At 41.1% G+C, this 17683-nt stretch overlaps 2 protein-coding genes across 3 annotated transcripts; both read left to right on the top strand.

Annotated features, from left to right (window-relative positions):
• The first annotated feature begins 1355 nt into the window (after positions 1-1355).
• On the top strand, positions 1356-9744 carry lcmt1 (leucine carboxyl methyltransferase 1). Of its 2 annotated transcripts, none has more exons than XM_041962667.1 (11): positions 1356-1778; positions 2407-2498; positions 2857-2978; positions 3639-3715; positions 4300-4361; positions 4503-4605; positions 5977-6097; positions 6285-6386; positions 6482-6570; positions 8753-8850; positions 9078-9744. In XM_041962667.1, exons 1-11 carry the CDS (start codon positions 1693-1695, stop codon positions 9098-9100), a joined length of 975 nt encoding a protein of 324 aa, XP_041818601.1. In that variant the 5' UTR covers positions 1356-1692; the 3' UTR covers positions 9101-9744. The 2 variants fall into 2 exon arrangements, with proteins under 2 accessions (XP_041818601.1, XP_041818600.1); XM_041962666.1 differs by having other exon boundaries at positions 1358-1778; positions 6479-6570.
• A 3567-nt stretch (positions 9745-13311) lies between these two features.
• Positions 13312-17039, top strand: LOC121624517 (aquaporin-8-like). Its single transcript, XM_041962236.1, has 5 exons — positions 13312-13603; positions 13927-14053; positions 14234-14442; positions 14805-14939; positions 16006-17039. Exons 1-5 carry the CDS (start codon positions 13338-13340, stop codon positions 16046-16048), a joined length of 780 nt encoding a protein of 259 aa, XP_041818170.1. The 5' UTR covers positions 13312-13337; the 3' UTR covers positions 16049-17039.
• The last annotated feature ends 644 nt before the right edge of the window (positions 17040-17683 follow it).

The following is a 17683-nucleotide window of genomic DNA, read 5'->3' as shown; positions in this document are numbered from 1 at the left end:
CACACTCTGTTATCAACTCATGGTTGTGCAGTATTATGAGCTGTAATTGTGTGTCTATGTGTGTGCTTTGATCATGATCATTGTTGCTACACATCCAGTTTGAATGAACTTTGTTAGATTTCTACACGCATTAGCCGTGTGACACTCACCTTATTATAGAATAGCTTACAGAGATCCACCTGCAAAATAGGGGGCAAATAATATGAGCTCATAAACCTGAGTGATAACAGACACTTGGAATTTTTAAAAGGCATGTGGTGGTGTTGATCAGATCTGTGTAATAATATTTAGATCATCCATCCTAATTTTTAACAAAAGCAATGGTGCTCTACATCTAAAGAGCACACAGCAACAATATGGCCACAAGAGACGAAAGTCAGATTTAATATGATCTTCAATCCACTTGGCATCACACACAGCAATCTGTCCAATGTGTGTGCTGTTTTGCTGACACTCTGAACACTTTGCTTTATCTGAGACCAAAAACACTGATTTCCATCCTTGTGGTTTCTCCCGTGTGGCTTCTCAAATTAATTTTTAATAAAGCTGCTGAAGTTTCTTCCACAAGTAGGACAAGTCTTTCTCTCTTTCATGTGACTTTCTACATGCTGCAACACACTCTTCAGATGCAACAAATGAATTCTTGATTATCTGAGAGACAGGAGGCATCTTTAATGAGGTTGGCTTTGCAATGGTGGGAGTTTTCCGTACAAGTATTGTGTCAGAGTGACTTTGGATTTCATGTTTCACACGCTGATCTGCGCTTTTTTGATGTTTTCCCCCTTAGTGAATGTCTTTTTTTTAACTCCCCATAGTCTGATCCCACATCACTCTCTGTTTCACTTGTATCATCCACTGTTTCTGATCATTATAATGAAACAACTGAGAGTGATTGGCTGGTTCCAGTGCCATTTACTGAACTGCTTCCTTCACTGATTTAGCTGATTTTTGACTGTTCAGCAGAATCACATTACCTCTTTTTCCCCCCAAATTCTGAATTTGAGGCAGACAAGAGGAGCATATAATCCTTACAAATATTGTTTAAATGTAAAAGCCACTCAGAGAGCAAATTGACCCTAAGTAAGTCTCTGTAAGACATACTCCACAAGCCAGATGTCTGTACTAATGACAATAAATGCCAGTCACGTTTAAAGTCAGCCAGTACAAGGCTAAACGGGTCTACTTCTGTCTATCAAAAGATAATGCTCATCTCAGCGTAAACACAGACATAAATGGAGGAGGTTAAACAATCTTAAAATGCTCAGATTATGTAGCGCTTTGCATTTAGTGCGGTTTATTTTATTTGTGTGCAAAATGAGCACATTCGCGGTCATACTTTTAATCTGAAAAATGTTAACCGGACGTGTCATCTGGTCGGAATTGTCCGTGCTTTCCTTCCTCCGTGCAAGTTGTTATTAGCCTGCGAAATATTATTCCCTCTTTAAATACCGCTGATTTTAATTCAAATCGCAGTTTGTTTAACATACAGAGGTATTTGAGTAACCCGACTATGGTCACAGTTTTACTTTTCTTTTCCCCCGTTGTGTTAACGTTAAATGAGCCCACCTGTCAAATTGAGCTAGCCAGTTAGCTTGTTGTAGCGTTAGCTAGCCAGTGTGACGCTTAAACAGGTGGGTGAGATTTCCTCAACATTTACAGCTTTAATGTTGAGCACATAACGTCAGGACATTCATGGCAGCCCGGCAACCCTTCACTGACACGGACACTGCCGATGAAGCAGTGAGGGCGACCTGTGACGATGCAACCACATGCAAAAGGTAACAGCAGCAGCATGTAGGAGCAAAGCTCGTTATTAACGTTACAGTCATATGGCTTTAGAAACATCACGTCAAGGTAACGTTACAAATAAAGTCGTTATTGCACATGAAAGGTCATGGTGCAGCTGTTTGACGTTATAGCCACCGGTAAACGGTAAAAGTAACGGTAGCCAACATTGAGCCGTACCTCATATATAATTTAACGATTATGCTCAACAACATCTTCAGATCACCCGAGCTTGTTGCATGTTTTGATACTCAGCTGCACACTATTGAGAAGTCATATTTTGAGAGTCAAAGATGCACCATAAAAAAGCATGCAGGGCAACATGAGTGTCCCATTTTAGTTTCACGGTGGGCAAGCGGTGTACACTGAGCTGCCCGTGGTTTAATGTGGGGCAGTTTGTAGGACTTGTGCGGGTCAGATCATACAGTTGAAGCGGCTAAAACCAAACATGGTACAGAAAAACTGCAAAGATCTATAGTGCTGGGTTTGATTATTCATGCAATCATCTGATACTGGCAACCTTTTATTGGTCATTTGATTCAATAATAATAACAAGCATGTTTCATTAGAGCTTGAATTATGTGTGTCACCCCTTTATCAAATGTATGACTTGTATACCAGGTTTGCTACCAGTAAAAGCTACTGGAAGGACCCCTATATCCAGTATTTTGCAAGATCTGTAGGGGAGCGAAAGGCTCCTGAAATCAATAGAGGTAAGTGATACGGTCTCTTCTTTTACACACGCTTACTTTACTCAGAAGTAGCTCAAGAATATGTGCAAAGTACAGAGTAATGACAGCTTGTATGAGGGCTGTCTATATAACCAGCTATCAACACCACACTTGTTGTCAGCAGGAAATCCTCCCACTCATAGTCATAATATTTACAAATACTTCTATAGGCTATTGATTTCTATAATTGTGATCTTGTACAGTTTTAAGCATTTTAAATGCGACATTGCAAAACCATATTCATTGCAACAATGGACAGAGAAATGGCTTTATGCATTTGAAATAGCCCAGGTGTGTGCTTTATCATCTTATTTTACTGTCCTCTTATGTCATTTGACAGGTTACTACGCCCGTGTTAAAGGAGTTAATCATCTCCTTGATGCGTTCATAAGGAAAGCAGAGTGTGACTGTCAAGTAATCAACCTAGGTGCTGGACTGGACACCACATTTTGGAGACTAAAGGTTTGCAGCATTGTAGCTCACTGCCAGCGCTCTGCTCTAAATGTGATTCACAGTTGGTCTGATATGGCTTTTTAATGTCTAATTTGTCTGGACTGCATCAAATTCAAGCCTGATTCCCCAAAAGGGACACTGTGTATAACATAAATAAAACAGAATGTTAGAATTTGTTAATCTTTTTTGTATATGTATACTCAATTAAAAACAGTACAAAGACAATATATTCAATATTTGACCTCAATAACTTATCTTATCTGCTTATTCTGAATATGATGGCAGAAACACATTTAAAACAAGTTTGGACAGGAGCAACAAAAGACTGGGAAAGATGTGGAACGCTCCAAAAACACCTGTTTGGATCATTCCACAGGTAAACAGGTTGATTGGTAACAGGTGATAGTATCATGATTGGGTATGAAAGGAGCATCCTGGAAAGACTCAGTTGTTCACAAGCTAGGATGGAGCAGGTTCACCACTTTAAGAACACTTTACTGTATAAAGGATGTAATCAGTAGCTCAGGAACACTTCAAATCTTTGTATGTAAAAAGAGCTTGTTTTGTTTTATGCAGTGTACCGACTTTTTTGGAGTCAGGCTTGTACATTTAACTATCTTTTCAGCCTTACACAATACACAGGTGTTAAGTGTGTGTTTGTTGATATAGGATGAAAACCTCTTGCCGCGGAAGTTCTTTGAAGTGGATTTTCCAACAGTTGTGGCCAGGAAAATACACAATATTAAGTAAGGCGATCTTGCTGTTATTAGATTTTTTGTAGCTGTTATTATTTTAGTTTATTGTTATCTCTCATACCGTGTGCCATACATGGACCAGAGCAGCCACAAGCCTCCCTCACAGATTAGAATATCTGGTTATGATGGTTATAGATTATGCCGTATGTTGCTGCATAAACATGACTATCAACAATCATTTCTAATTTAAGCTTTAGTCAGTATAAGTGTCATTATAACTATGTTTTTTTTCTTTCTTTGGCTTCAGAATTGTAATGTTAGGTTGAGATCAGTAGAGGGAGACAGAGCTCTTGTTTAACAGAAGTAGCAGCTCTACATTTGTGAGGTGGCAGTGTAGTTGTACTGTACGTTATCATTCCATGTATGTAAAGCTGTCTTATTGATGTAAGCACAGATCTTTGATGGATTTATTTATATATAAATATGTATTCTAGCAACTGATTATGTAATCTATAGAAATTATGATGCTTTTTGGAGATTTTGAAGAGTGGAGCATGGAAAAAGCCTCATTGTGGTGTATGTTTATTGCTGACAGCCAGTTTTGACAATTAAATGCTGTTTCTTTCTTTAATTAGGACAAAACCACCCCTCTCCAAACCCCTCATCGAAACCCACTCAACAGACTCTTTACTACTAGGTAATGAACAAAGGTTACAGTCATACATGGCACATCTATGCAGTTTTGGTAATAATAATCTTTTTGTCAGAAAGCCTTTGTGTGTATCTGTTTAGTGTCTTTTCCAGCCTCCTTCCAGTGTGTGTTTGTGTGTTTCCTCAGATGCCCACAGCCTTGACTCAGACCGTTACTGTATCATTGGGGCAGACCTCAGAGACATCTCTAGTTTGGATGAAAAACTGAAGAAGTTCCAGCTTAACTCAGAGTATGTGAATATGTATTTGGCTCATCTCCATTCCATGTCAAGCAAACGATTTAGTTTTGGAGGAAAGAGCAAGTGAAGCTGAGGTTATTTTGGTGGAATAAGTCCTTCTCTCTGTCATTGTCATTTGCTTCAATTCTTGGAGACAGCGTGTCTTAGTAAGTCTAGATAACAGAGTCACTACAGTGTCTCTGTGGCTGTAATGCATATGTAATGTTTGACGTCTGGAGCCTGATTTGAAAAGATGCATTGCCCAAAATGTATGTTATGAGTATCAAACACTCAACCCCCCGTAGACGCCCAGTGTTGGCTGTAAGAGGACAGCTAGCTCACCTCCAAAGCCCTCACTCCTGACCACAGGGGTGTCACCTAGGGACCGTCAATAAATTACTTTTTGAATGACTTTGATTTGCAATTAATTTATTTTACATCAATATTTGAATTTAATTGCATTTTTTTCAGTTGCTTCCATATCATGTGACCCGATGGCTTCAAATCAATACCAAACTGTATTACTGCACTGGACGAACAGGACGCACCTGTTTCTATTTTTTGGGTGGAGTATCATTTTATCCACAGCGGTGGATCATGACACATCACTCTTTTATAATGGGATGTTGGATGGCACATGCATCCTTTTTTGTATGATAGGATGTTTTCCTTGGAGAGGAGAGCTCATGCTGGCAGACTCCTTCACCTCAGCTCGTAACTCACGTACTATTACCATTATTTATCCAAGGAAGTCCGTCAAAGAGCGAGGCTCTTTTTCACAGGAAGCTGCAGGGTGTGAATTTCTGTTTTTTCTTATTAGTCTTTATTGTTTAAGAGAGAGGGTCATAACCTTTTTGTGTTCTGCCTAATCACACTAAAGATTGGAGTGAAAATGTAATATTCCTTTGCGAGTATAAAAGATTTTATGGAGCAAGTAGTTTTAAGATCATAGAGTTTGAAGGATAAACACTCCGACTGGTCTAACTGAAGCAAATCCCCAGTGTAATGATGTGTGTCTCTGTGCATCTCCTGATAAAGGAGGTTATGTTTTGTCTGTTGCTGTATGTTTGTTAGTTATTCGCAAGATATCTCATAAACATTACAAATTTCAGTGAAAGTTGGTGGAAGAGAAATGGCTGTAGTGTCTCTCCTGATCCACATGTGAGTCCAAGAAACTGCAAAACAGTTTCACATTTTCTACTGTGCTTAACTGGAGAAAAAATCTGTGCACTATGTTAACTCTGATGCATATCTGGATCCAGATAACAGAGTGACAACATTTTTCAGAATGACATTTACAGGTGGAGGATTGTTTGACCTCGGTAGAGGTATGTTCCCCCTGATTGCCCTCTGGTTATGTGGTTGTTCTGTTCTCACTCCCAGGTTGCCCACATTGCTCCTGTCAGAGTGTGTGCTGGTCTACATGACGCCCTCCCAGTCCTCCAACCTAGTTCGCTGGGCAGCAGAAACCTTCCACACTGCCATGTTCATCAACTACGAACAGGTTAGCAAAGCAAAAGGCTTCATCTTGTTACAGCAGAAGAACACAGTTGCTGGCTTGTGTTATCCATGTCACAAGTATCTGGATTTTTTATTTATATAGGAGCACTTTTGTGTAGCTGGTGTGACATTATACATTTGATTAGCTGTAGTTTGTACACATGTAGTACATTTTTGTTCTGTGTATCCAGGTGAACATGAGCGATCGATTTGGCCATGTGATGATCGAGAACCTGCAGCGCCGCCAGTGCACCCTGGCAGGAGTGGAGGCCTGCCAGTCTCTGGACTCTCAGGTAACCATCTGTTGCTTCTTGTACCTTTTTTTTTTTTTTTTTGGGAGGGGGGGTATCCAGACATGAAACATTACAACATGTGTTGTTTACAGAAGGAGCGGTTTCTGAAGACCGGCTGGGAGCATGCCGACGCTCTGGACATGATGACGGTCTACAGTATGCTGCCCCAGGACGATGTGGCAAGGTAACGCTACCCAGTATCTGCTGAAGTACTACCTAGTACTCCATTAAGACCATTTGTGCCAGTTTTTATGCCTCTTCTCTGGTGACAGCCGTGGCTGGAGGCATTATGTTTCCAGTTGTCTGTCCATCATCTCTATGTACGTACATCCGTCAGTCCCGTTCTTGTGAACACAATATCTCAGGAACACCTTTAGGAAATTCCAATTTGGCACAAACATTCACTTGGACTCCAGGATGAACGTGGTCAAAGGTCGCTGTAGCCTCACAAAACACATGTTTGGATATCACTCAAGAATTCATACGCTAATGATGACAGAGTGACACAAACATCTCAGGATAAAGTTATGAAGTGATGAGATTTTATATCCAAAAAGTTTTAAACAGAATGTGACATCATAAACAGAAAGACTTTTCTGGCTGTTATCACAACATAACTCAGGAACTGAAGGCAGATTGTGACCGTGTTTCACATTTGGTCTGATGCTGAATCTTCACACTGTGCTGATTGTTCAGATCTTCTGTGCTGTCGGGTTGAAGATGTGTGTGAAGCTTCCACGTTTTATAATTTGTAGCTTCTTTGCAGCAACATCCATGTATGAAGCATTGTAGTCACCACAGGCTCATTGCTTCTGCTGATGTTGAGCTTCAGGTGATTGTTGTTGCACCATGTGATGCAGCCCTCTATCAGTCCTCTGTGCTCTTCTGGGAAAATAGTTTCTAGGTGAAGACAGCAGGTTTCTGCCTGGAAATGATTCACTGGAATCATACATGTCAAAATCATGATAACCTCCACTTCACCAAAAATACACTTAATACCTTTTAATTATATTCCTAATAAGTATTCAATACATATAGGTGGAGGCATGCAGCCATGAGTAATTCTAGTTCATTTTGTGATTGTTCAGCTGGATACTTCATCATCAGATCAGATCAGTTTACTCGTTTCACGGGTACTAATAACCTGTGAAAGTTGAAGGTTCCTGGGAATCAGCATCACAGAAAACCTGTCATGGACGTCACACATCTCCACCCCAGTTAAAAAAGCTCAGAAATGACTGTTTTTCTTAAGGGAAGTTAGGAGGGCAAAATTCCTGCGTCAAGTTCCTCTTGGCTTTTATAGATGAGCAATAGAAAGCATCCTGACTGGAAGCAGATTGTCATGGTTTGTGCACGGCCCAGGAAAGGAGGGCTCTGCAGCGGGTCATTAAACCCACCCAGAACATCATCGGTCCCCATCTGCCGAGCATCAGTGATATCAGTGAGGTGCGGAGTCTGCGCAGAGCCCAAAGCACACGAAAAGACACTACCCACCCCAGCCACAGCCTCTTCACCCCGCTGTCAGGTGGCGAGCAATACAGAAGTACCTGCTGAGTACAGAGCAGCTTCTTTCCTCCGGCTGTGAGAGGCCTCAATTCATCCTCTGCACTCCAACATAAAAAATGTTTTATTGCATACCATAAAGGGACCAAAACTTTGCATTTCATTGTGGTACTCTGTGTTATAAATATACAAATATATGAACCTTGAACCTTGACAACAGCTGTATAATGTCTTCAGTGGCTCTAAAGCAGCTTTCTAATGTGAGAGAAAGTTATCCTCGTTATGTCATCAGATGTTATCTCATCTTTGGCTTGGAGGCAAGAAGTTTGTAATAGAAAACCAGCGTTATGAGCTGGGGTGTGGAGTTTGAAATAAGTTGGCATCTGTCTCACTAACCCCTTAAATTTGTGGAAGTTTGTACGTTAATGTTTGCTAAAAACTGGAATATCCCTTTACTTTTAACACTTTTCATGTTGATGTTAAAGAATGGTTTAAAAATGGAGCCTTTTATGCAGTATAAATAGAAGTTAGTGTTTAATGATTGACTTTCATTGGTTTTGATCAACAGCCGGCACATTTTCACATTGGAGGAAGGTAATTTGATTGTTGCTGCATCAACTGCAAACAATGCAGAATCAAGTCATCTGTCGGCCTATTAATCCTCAGTGTGCCAAACCTTAGACTCCTTTATTAGCTAAGCTGAATGACAGACCCTAAAAGAATGAACACTAGAGCCTCAGCAAATGAGTATTGTTTGTTGCTTGTTAAGACCTTTTTTGGTCATTTGTCCTCCGTCTGTGTATTGCCTAATATGGGATATCACATTTTGAGGTGAAATACCCTGTTTGTTTTATTTCTTGCAGAATTGAGCGTCTGGAGTTCCTGGATGAGAAGGAGCTGTTGCAACAACTCCTTCAACACTACAGCATCTGCTGGGCCAGCAAGGACAAACTCAGTCTGGGTAATTCCCAATTACGTTACATTTAAATCCATGGGTATCTTAGTAGGAAATGTGAATTGGTGCTCAGTTCCAGGATCATCTGTGACCACAAGGGCGCCATGCTTTCCTTTAGTTTATTTACTTAGTCTTACTCAGATGCGTTCAATTTTTCATATTTCCACCCATCCGTCCAGTTTGAATGTCTCCTGTGGTCATTTGTAAGAAAAGGTCATGTTCTGTTTCCTCAGGTCTGTCACAGTTGGCATTTTGAGTGTGAAACTGCTCCACTGTTGGACATGCTTTACATGTGTGTTCGCCAAAATCAACAACAGGAGAAGATGTGTAAAGGGAGACATCGGGAAAGAGGAAGCCCTTCTTCTCCAGCAAGCCCTCGTCTGGGAGCTGTTCCGGCGTGAAAACCCCCCGCATCAGCAGAATGTGATTTCATGAGCGTCCTTCGTAACGCAGTATGCGCTGAAGATAACAGATGATATGAAGGTGTTTGTCGCTACACTGGCACTGATTTACCGACTGTAAAATGGATCAAGTTCATTTTATTCATTTGCGTACAGACACATGTTGTCTGTGTCTATGCCATCACTTAAAATGTTTAAAAATCTGCTCGCCCGTGTTGAAGATTAAAGAACACGTGAAGTTTTCGGATGTCATATGTTTGTCCTTGTCTGGTTTTAATGTGCCATTTAGATTTTATTTATTAATGAGTTGTACTTCCCTCATTTTCTTACAAAACATGCACGCATGCAATAGAACTAGTATAAAACTACAAGAAATGCACTAGACATTTGCTCGTCAAATGTTCTCTGGACTTGATCTTATCTTTCAAGCAGTAAAGAGGACGACAGGTTAGTTTGTGAGTATATTTGATGAATGCAAGTCAAGTGCAGATGAATTAAAAAGAAAATCCTTTTACGTAAGACTGTCTCTGTTCATTTATGTACCTTGTTATAGACTCCACCACAATTATCAGATGGCTTATCAGCACTGGGAGGGACATGCTGAGGAAAGATATCACTGTAATAAGTTTATTAACGTGTGTACGTAGTTAGACTGTTTGTACTATAACCAGTGGATTGTGCCGCAAGGCCATTCATTCATAGAGATAGCAAGTGTGTTTGTATTTCAATGAAGGATCACATCACTTTGCATGTGAAAGGTTCTCTCGTAATGATGTACCCACAGTAAACTGTGATTCGACTCAGCAGCTTTCCTGGCTGGAGACAGTGGTGGATGATGAGGGTGAGAGAGAAGATCCTCTAAGGTGAGCTGCGGCAGGCGAGCGTCTCATTCAGCCACCGGAACATCCCACCCAGGTGCAAAACAGAGCGCTTCAGGTGCTCGTTTCTACCTGCTGCCGTCAGACTGTACAGTGGCAGCTCCACACAATCAGAACAAGAAACTTAAATGATACAGCACTTTTCAAAGTGCTTAACATGATTGAAACAGGATTAAATAATGCAAAACCAAAAGACATAAAATAGTCAACAATACAGAGAAGAACCACAATGATATTAAAAATAAAATGGATCAGACCACTCTCCCTCTGTCTCCCTGACAGACTCATAGCTTTCCTGTATTTGTTGAAATACTATGTTAAAGTATATGCCACCATATGTTATACTGCTGTACTATATACTGAGTTCTATTTCTGCACTATACTGTGTTACACTAAATCACTACTATCCAATAAGATATCATTATGTACCATATTATACTACACCATGTTCATGTTTCTTTTTTTTTATTTTATGCTACTTAGCCTTCTACCTCGCTACATTTCAGAGAGAACTAGTATACTTTTTACTCCACAACATTTGTCTAACCATTATAGTTACTATTTCATTTGCAGATATCCTACAACAACAGCTGGAGAGCAGTTTGTGAGTCCCACCATTCCTCCAGTCAGATAAATACTCTGCAGTTTGAATCCTTGCAGAACTACTGTCACCTGGAGCTACTTTTCTACCATACCTAAAATTATGTGCAAATGATGGCACACCAGTTGGTTAAGGCTGGAGTTTGTGCAAAGATTGGACTTTGTTTGCTGAGTATTGTTACCTTGGTTTGTATCTATATGAACAGATTAATTGACTTTGACATTGGATTATGAACGTGGACTTTGTGACCAGGAGGTCGAGTGGGGAGTAGAGTGTGGGAGTTATCGGTCCAGTCCACCTCCTCCTACGCTGCTTCTTCTTGACTGCTGTACCGGTGCTCTTGAGATCAGCCTGAGTCAGAAGCTATTTGTATCATCCAGTTGGGCCAGTTGTGGCTCCTGAGGTGGAGTGGGACGTCCACTAATCAGAAGGTCAGTGGTCCGATCCCCAGCTCCTCCAGTCTGAATGTCAAAGTGGTCTTGTGCAACATACTAAACCCCAAATTACTTCCAATGACTGAGTCATCTGTGTGTGTGTGTTGCCTTGCATGGCAGCCATCAGTGCCATCAGTGTATGAATGTGTGGTAGGCTAGAAAAGTTCTCTGACAGCAGTTCTGTGTGAAATAATGGAGATGAAGGTTTCTGATAGACTTTTAAACTTAAACTTAAAGTTTAAAGATTTAAAGTAATCAGTATCTAAATGGATTCAAGAAGGGGGAAAGAACTGTGGATTTTGTTAACAGATCAGGATATTAAGAGGACATACTTTGTAAGGAGGCAGTAGTAGGGGTGTTTACTAAGAGAAGGTCTCCACTTAGTGTCAGATGTCTTTCTATGTCTATTTCTATGAAGCTGATTGATGCAGGTAATAGAGGAAGAAGGTGGATTAAAGATCTCCTCAATAATAGATCCATTCAAGTGTTGAAATTGAAAATAGTGCCACTCAAAGATCAGTTCTTAGTCCAGTCCAGTCTTCACAGTGGATTTGGGTTGACTTTTTTCTGGAAGATGGTGCCATTTTGGCTTTGGCTTTACAGTTTTAAAAAAGATTTGAACCATGTGGAGGACTGGTCTAATAAATGGGGCTTTAAGATCTTAGTTCCTGAGAATAAGTAGGCTTATATGCTATATGTGGTGGTAAGAAGAACTGCCCCAATATTGAGCAGATTGGTTCTGCCTTGTTGGTTCAAATTAAGCACCATTGAGGGAGACTGTTCTTTTCTTTGGAAGACACGGTCTGAAAGGGAAAGTCATATTTCAGCTCCAACAGAAGACATGAATTCACCATCACCTGGTTAGGTTGAGTTCATTGTGGCCTTGTTTGAACTGCAGGCAAACATACAGATGGTTTATGTTCATGTGGGAGTCCAGAAACTGTGCACCATGAGGTGCGTCATTCATCACATCCCGCCCAAATTCACCATTACTGCTGCTTGGAGGTCTTTACAGGGTGTGGCCCGAGGGTCAAGGGACGGGTGAGGGTCAGAAAAGGACACTATGCTCTAGTAAATGTTCATTCAAAATAGGAGAGCTATATTTAATCAAACATTAAACTGACCACTGAGGTAATAACCACAATGATCCTTGGCATCCATCTGATAGCAGATAATAAGCACATGTGGAGGAGGGCTGTTAACACGAGTGTGTCACTGTGACGCCCTCTGTATCAGTTTCAGTGGATCTCAAACTTGGGGGGGGGGCTCCCCTCGGTGGGGGGACACGAAGACACTGCAGGGGGTCGGGATGGAGGACAAAAATGGAGTGACACTAAGTTGAATGGAGGGAAAATAAACAAACTTTACTGTTGCTGTTGTTTTCTGCTTCTGAAGGGGGTGCCACTGGTCTGTTTGATACTTGTTACTCCCCTACATCTTTTAGTTACTTGTTACTTTCTAGATCATAATACAAAATACAAATCAACTAATAAGTTAAAACACATTATTATAGGTTTAGCTGCTCAGGAGTATGTAAAGTAATTAAAAATAGCTCCAACATTAAAGTGATGTGCACATAAATGCATCACAAATTAAAATCCAGTTATATCAAATGTAGTCTATGACTCAGAAGTGGGCCGTTCTGCATATTGAGTACTTTAAGTATATTTTGATGTTTACACGTTTTGTACTTTTGCATGCAGGACTTCAATGTGACATGAAAGTTTTTCTACTTTTAGTTAAGTCAAAGTTCTGAATACCTCTCCCAGCACTGCTTACAGGTTTGCCATATTGAGGTAGGAGTAATGCCCCTACGTGCCCCAAAAATCACTGATTACAGGTTTCACATAAAAAAGACAAACTTTCACACTCTTCAGCTGTATTAGAATGATTTTACTACAAGAAATTGTTGCTGTTATGCTGCTGACTGATAAGACACGCTCATCCTTATCTGTGTGTCACAAACAGTGCCAGTACTTTTATGAGCCTCACATGATCGATTGCCAACAGTCTTGGGAGTATAAACAATTGCAGGAAGGTGGGGCATCAGAGAAAAAAAAATGTGGATGTGCGTATGTCCTTTATTCATCACTCCAAGCATGGCTCATATACAAGACCGCGCGCACATCAGGCCGATCAGTTGCACACAGGCAAGAAGGGGGGTTCACTCCAGTTCAGCATGTCAGGCCTCGGACCCAAGACAGAGGACTTCAGAATAACTGAGATGGGGGAGATGGAGACAGACGCGAGCAGCACGCACAACAAGAGCGGCGTCTTCGAGCGCTACGTGCAGCCGTGCGTGGCCGAGATGTTCGGGACCACCGCGTTCGTGTTCGTCGGCTGCGCGTCTGTCATGGGGAGCCTGGGGACGTCCGGCGTCCTCCAGCCGGCCGTGGCACACGGACTGACGCTGGGGGTGATGATCGCACTGTTTGGACAAATCAGGTAACAACCGATGAGCGACCCGGTAGTGTTGTGTGGTTTAAATGCTTGATGTTGTGGGATTGTGAGCTGAGTGATAATTTTGCTTTTTGCAATAGTACAAAGGTGATATTTTGGTCGCTTGCACTTCATTTCACGCCTGCAGAGCCAAAACCAACATGAACTGACTTATTTAAAGTGAATTTGCCTGAATGTGTGAGTGAGATTGCTGCATATTTTTCAGATTTGTAGGAAATTCTATTAATCCCATGCAGGATGGGTCTGTTATTGTCCGTTCATAGCAACATTTGAGAGGCAGAGAGTAAAGCGCATTGTGCTTCTTCCAGCGGGGGCCACTTTAACCCGGTGGTGTCCCTGAGCGCCTACCTGTGTGGAGGGATGGAGCTCGTCCTGCTGCTGCCTTACATCGTGGCTCAGGTGTTGGGAGGGATGGTTGGTGCTGGTTTGGTCAGGGTAAGAAAAACTGTGCAAGCTCTGCTGATAAAAGAAAAAAAAATGATGCAGAGGAAATCATAATGAATAAAAAATGCTTGTGGCAAGTCAAAATTTAATAATTAGTCATACTTTTAACTTACTTAGTCAATATTTTGACTTCAAAAATGATGATTTGATCTTGCTTTACTCTACTTCCAGGCTGTATTCCCCTCTGTTCTGTATGATGCCACAACCGGAGGAGCCTTCACGGTTGTCTCCAGTGATCTGGCTCTAATCACGCTGACGGAGGCGATCCTCACCACCTTCCTCACCATGGCGGTGTGCTTGGGCGCCGTCAACAGACAAACCCGCTCCCCGCTGGCCCCTTTCTGCATCGGCCTCACCGTGATGGCCAACATATTTGCCGGGTGAGATTCTGAGCTGGGAAGTCGTTCCCATCATCACCTTTATGCTCTTTAAGACACAACAGCTAAGATAAAACCTGTAACATGTAATTTTTTTCTACCACTTCTTCTGCTTTTAAGTGCATTTCCCCAGCATGGGATCAATAAAATCTTATCTTATCTTATCCTAATATCTATGTATTTGAATCAGCATTTCAGTGTTATCATTTCACTCCATTACATCCACGTGTTACACCCATTCCACACTCCACCTACCTCTAACATTTCTATCATGGGTGTGTTTGTTGCTAAGATGCGAGCTGCTACCTCGACTGTGAGGTCGCTCAGATCAGCAGCTGTGTCACAGTGCTGGTGTGTTGTTTCAGAGGGACGCTGTCTGGAGCCTGTATGAACCCAGCCCGAGCCTTTGGCCCTGCAGTGGTTGCCAACTACTGGAACCATCACTGGATCTTCTGGGTTGGACCCATCTGTGGTGCACTGGCCACCGTCAGCCTTGTCAGGTACATGTGGTTCAGACCGCAGCGGTAGTTCAGCTTTTTCTCTCATGTTCCACTGTTATTATTGAAAAGGCTCTCTAGATTTGATTTATTTTTTTGAACGTGATAAAAATTTTCAGGTGGTTATAGTTCAGTAACCAGAAACCTGACATTTCTGTCACTACATCCTCCTTTCCACTGGGCTTCATTCTCACCTCACACAGAGCCAAAAACGCTGCTCCTCTTGCTCCACCCAATGAGTTTTCGCTTTATTGCAGTCTTACCTCCTTTTTACTTGCTGCTTTAGTTTGTGTTGTCTATGCTGATTGACCATAGATTGATAATGACACAATGGGCACAGATTTAAAGGCCCAGTGTGTAGGCTTTAGTGGCATCTAGTGGTGAAGTCGCAGATTGCAACCAACTGAATTCCCCTTGCCTCCGCCCTCCCTTTGTAAGCATGCTGGAGAAACTACAGTGACCGAAACTTGCAAAAAACGCAAAATGTGCTCTGCAGAGTCAGTGTTTGGTCTGTCTGCTCTGCGCTACTGTATAAACATGGCGGTGATGGAAACACAACAATTCTTATGTTCAGTTGAATCTACGCTCATGAAAACATAATCATGAATATTATATTACATTGCTGCCATATTCTGCCAATAGATCCTCTTAACCTTACAATCTGGACATTTAAAGAGAAAACAATGAGTCATTCTGAGTCTCTTTGTGCTTGTTTTGACTTTTTTTGTGGTTGTTTCACATCTTTTTGTGGTCGTTTTGTGTCTCTCTGTGATTCTTTTGCATCTCCTTGTACTTATTTTATGCCTCTCTGTGATCACTGTGTGTCCCTTTGTGGCTGTTTTGCATCTTTTTCTTGTTGTTTTGTGTCTCTTTGTAGTCATTTCGTTTCTCTTTGATTCAACTCATTTTGCGTCTCGTAGTTGCTTCGTGTCTCCTTTAGTGAAATTTTACAGGTGGATCCCAGGGGCCCCTGATCTCTTGTTTCCTCGTACGATAGGCCCATTCAGTAATCCATCCATGAGTGACCAACAATGACATGTTCGCTAATTGAAGTGTCCCTCTTTTGCAGGCTTGCGTTTGGCGACAAGAAGACGCGAATTTTGTTCAAGTGAACATCTACTTTATTAACGAGGAAGAGAGAGGGGACATCCCCACTGATCTGAGGACAGTTTTTCCATTCGGATGTTTAGACATTACTCACCAATTAGACTGTAAAACTTAAAAATGTGTACAAATATACTGTATATGTCCCTGAACCAGCTATTATCGCTGACTCCTTCTAAATGACATGTTTGTATTTCAAGATTCAATAAAGTGTTTAATGATATGATAGGGATCTGATAGCTACGCCTAACTTGGACTTTACATGCTCGATTATGTCTGGAGACATGTCATAATAAATTCCATACATACAATTTCATATGCAGGATCACACTTTCTGTTATCCATTGACAGTCTTTTATGCTCATCATTTGGGTCAAAGTACTGAATGGAAAACTGTGCTTTGATAGCTCTATTACGCATAATATGGTACAAGGACAAGCCTCTGCACTATACAATAAAGCTGGATTAGAATCATAAACTGGCGCCCTTAGATCAGCGGAACGATAGCAACAAGCTAGAGTGAAAAAGCTTTATAAGGACAGATACATGGATGATAAAAAAAAATGGATGATGATGGTTGGATTATGGATGAAAAGGGATCATCAGCACTGTGCACCCATGCCAACGCATGCATTCATTGTGCAGGTGCAAGAGTGTCGCAATCACATGTAGAAGCTACATATGACATAACAGACGCCTGATAAAAAGCATGCAGTGACGGAAAGAGCAATCAAATACTGCAATATATGAATATGAGTATGAATGAAGCACAGTCCGTATCATTTCAAACTTGTATTTCAAAGCTCATCATAATTGTCTGTAAATAAATTTTAGATTAGATTTTTTTTTTATCATTCCTGTGTAATTTAATGATGTGTTATTACTTCTTTGGCTCTGTTTTTATTCTTATTCTTGTGTGTTGTGTTTGTGGAGCAAACACCAAGACATATTCTTTGTATGGCTGCATTGTTTGGCTAATAAAATGGTTTCTGATTCAGACTCTGATGTACATGAATGCGACTAAAGAGTTAAATAATTACAGGACAAGCCAACATGAAATAAGGTGCGAGGCCACTGCAAGCCTCCAGAGGGATAAACACCACTCGTTGGTGCCTGGTGGAAGAAGAATGCAGATCCTTATGTTGAAGTAGCGTAGCGCAGTATAAAAATACCCCATTGCAAGTAGGCCTGCAAGACACTGAACCCTGGTTTGCTTCCCAGCCACTGCACAAACCATCGTCCGTCCCAAGCCTAGATAAATGGGAGAGGTTGCATCACGAAGGGCATCCGGTGGCAAAAGATTGTGCCAGATCAAATATAAGGGTTATATTGTCACATATGAAGTGTAAAATGGAAATATGCAAGTACAAGCAATCAGAAATGATACTGAGTTACAGTCCTATAATATTCACTTGATAAATATACTTAGTTGCATGTTTGCCCAAATGTAAAAGTACTCAATCAAATATCTTTTTTTTTAAATTAGTGTACAATCAGTGCAACACACTCAGGTGCTTCAAATGGAGAGTGTGTGACGGTGGTTGCACATATAGGGTAAAGTCTATGGTCCAGGTCTGTCTTATCTATATAGGCTACTGTACATTAACAAATGATGATGATATATAAAGAGCACTTCCTGATCC

Source organism: Chelmon rostratus, chromosome 21 (genome assembly GCF_017976325.1).
Source record: "Chelmon rostratus isolate fCheRos1 chromosome 21, fCheRos1.pri, whole genome shotgun sequence".
Classification (NCBI taxonomy): domain Eukaryota; kingdom Metazoa; phylum Chordata; class Actinopteri; order Chaetodontiformes; family Chaetodontidae; genus Chelmon; species Chelmon rostratus.
Note: the sequence above shows the minus strand (reverse complement) of the source record. Positions and strands in the feature narration are given on the sequence as shown.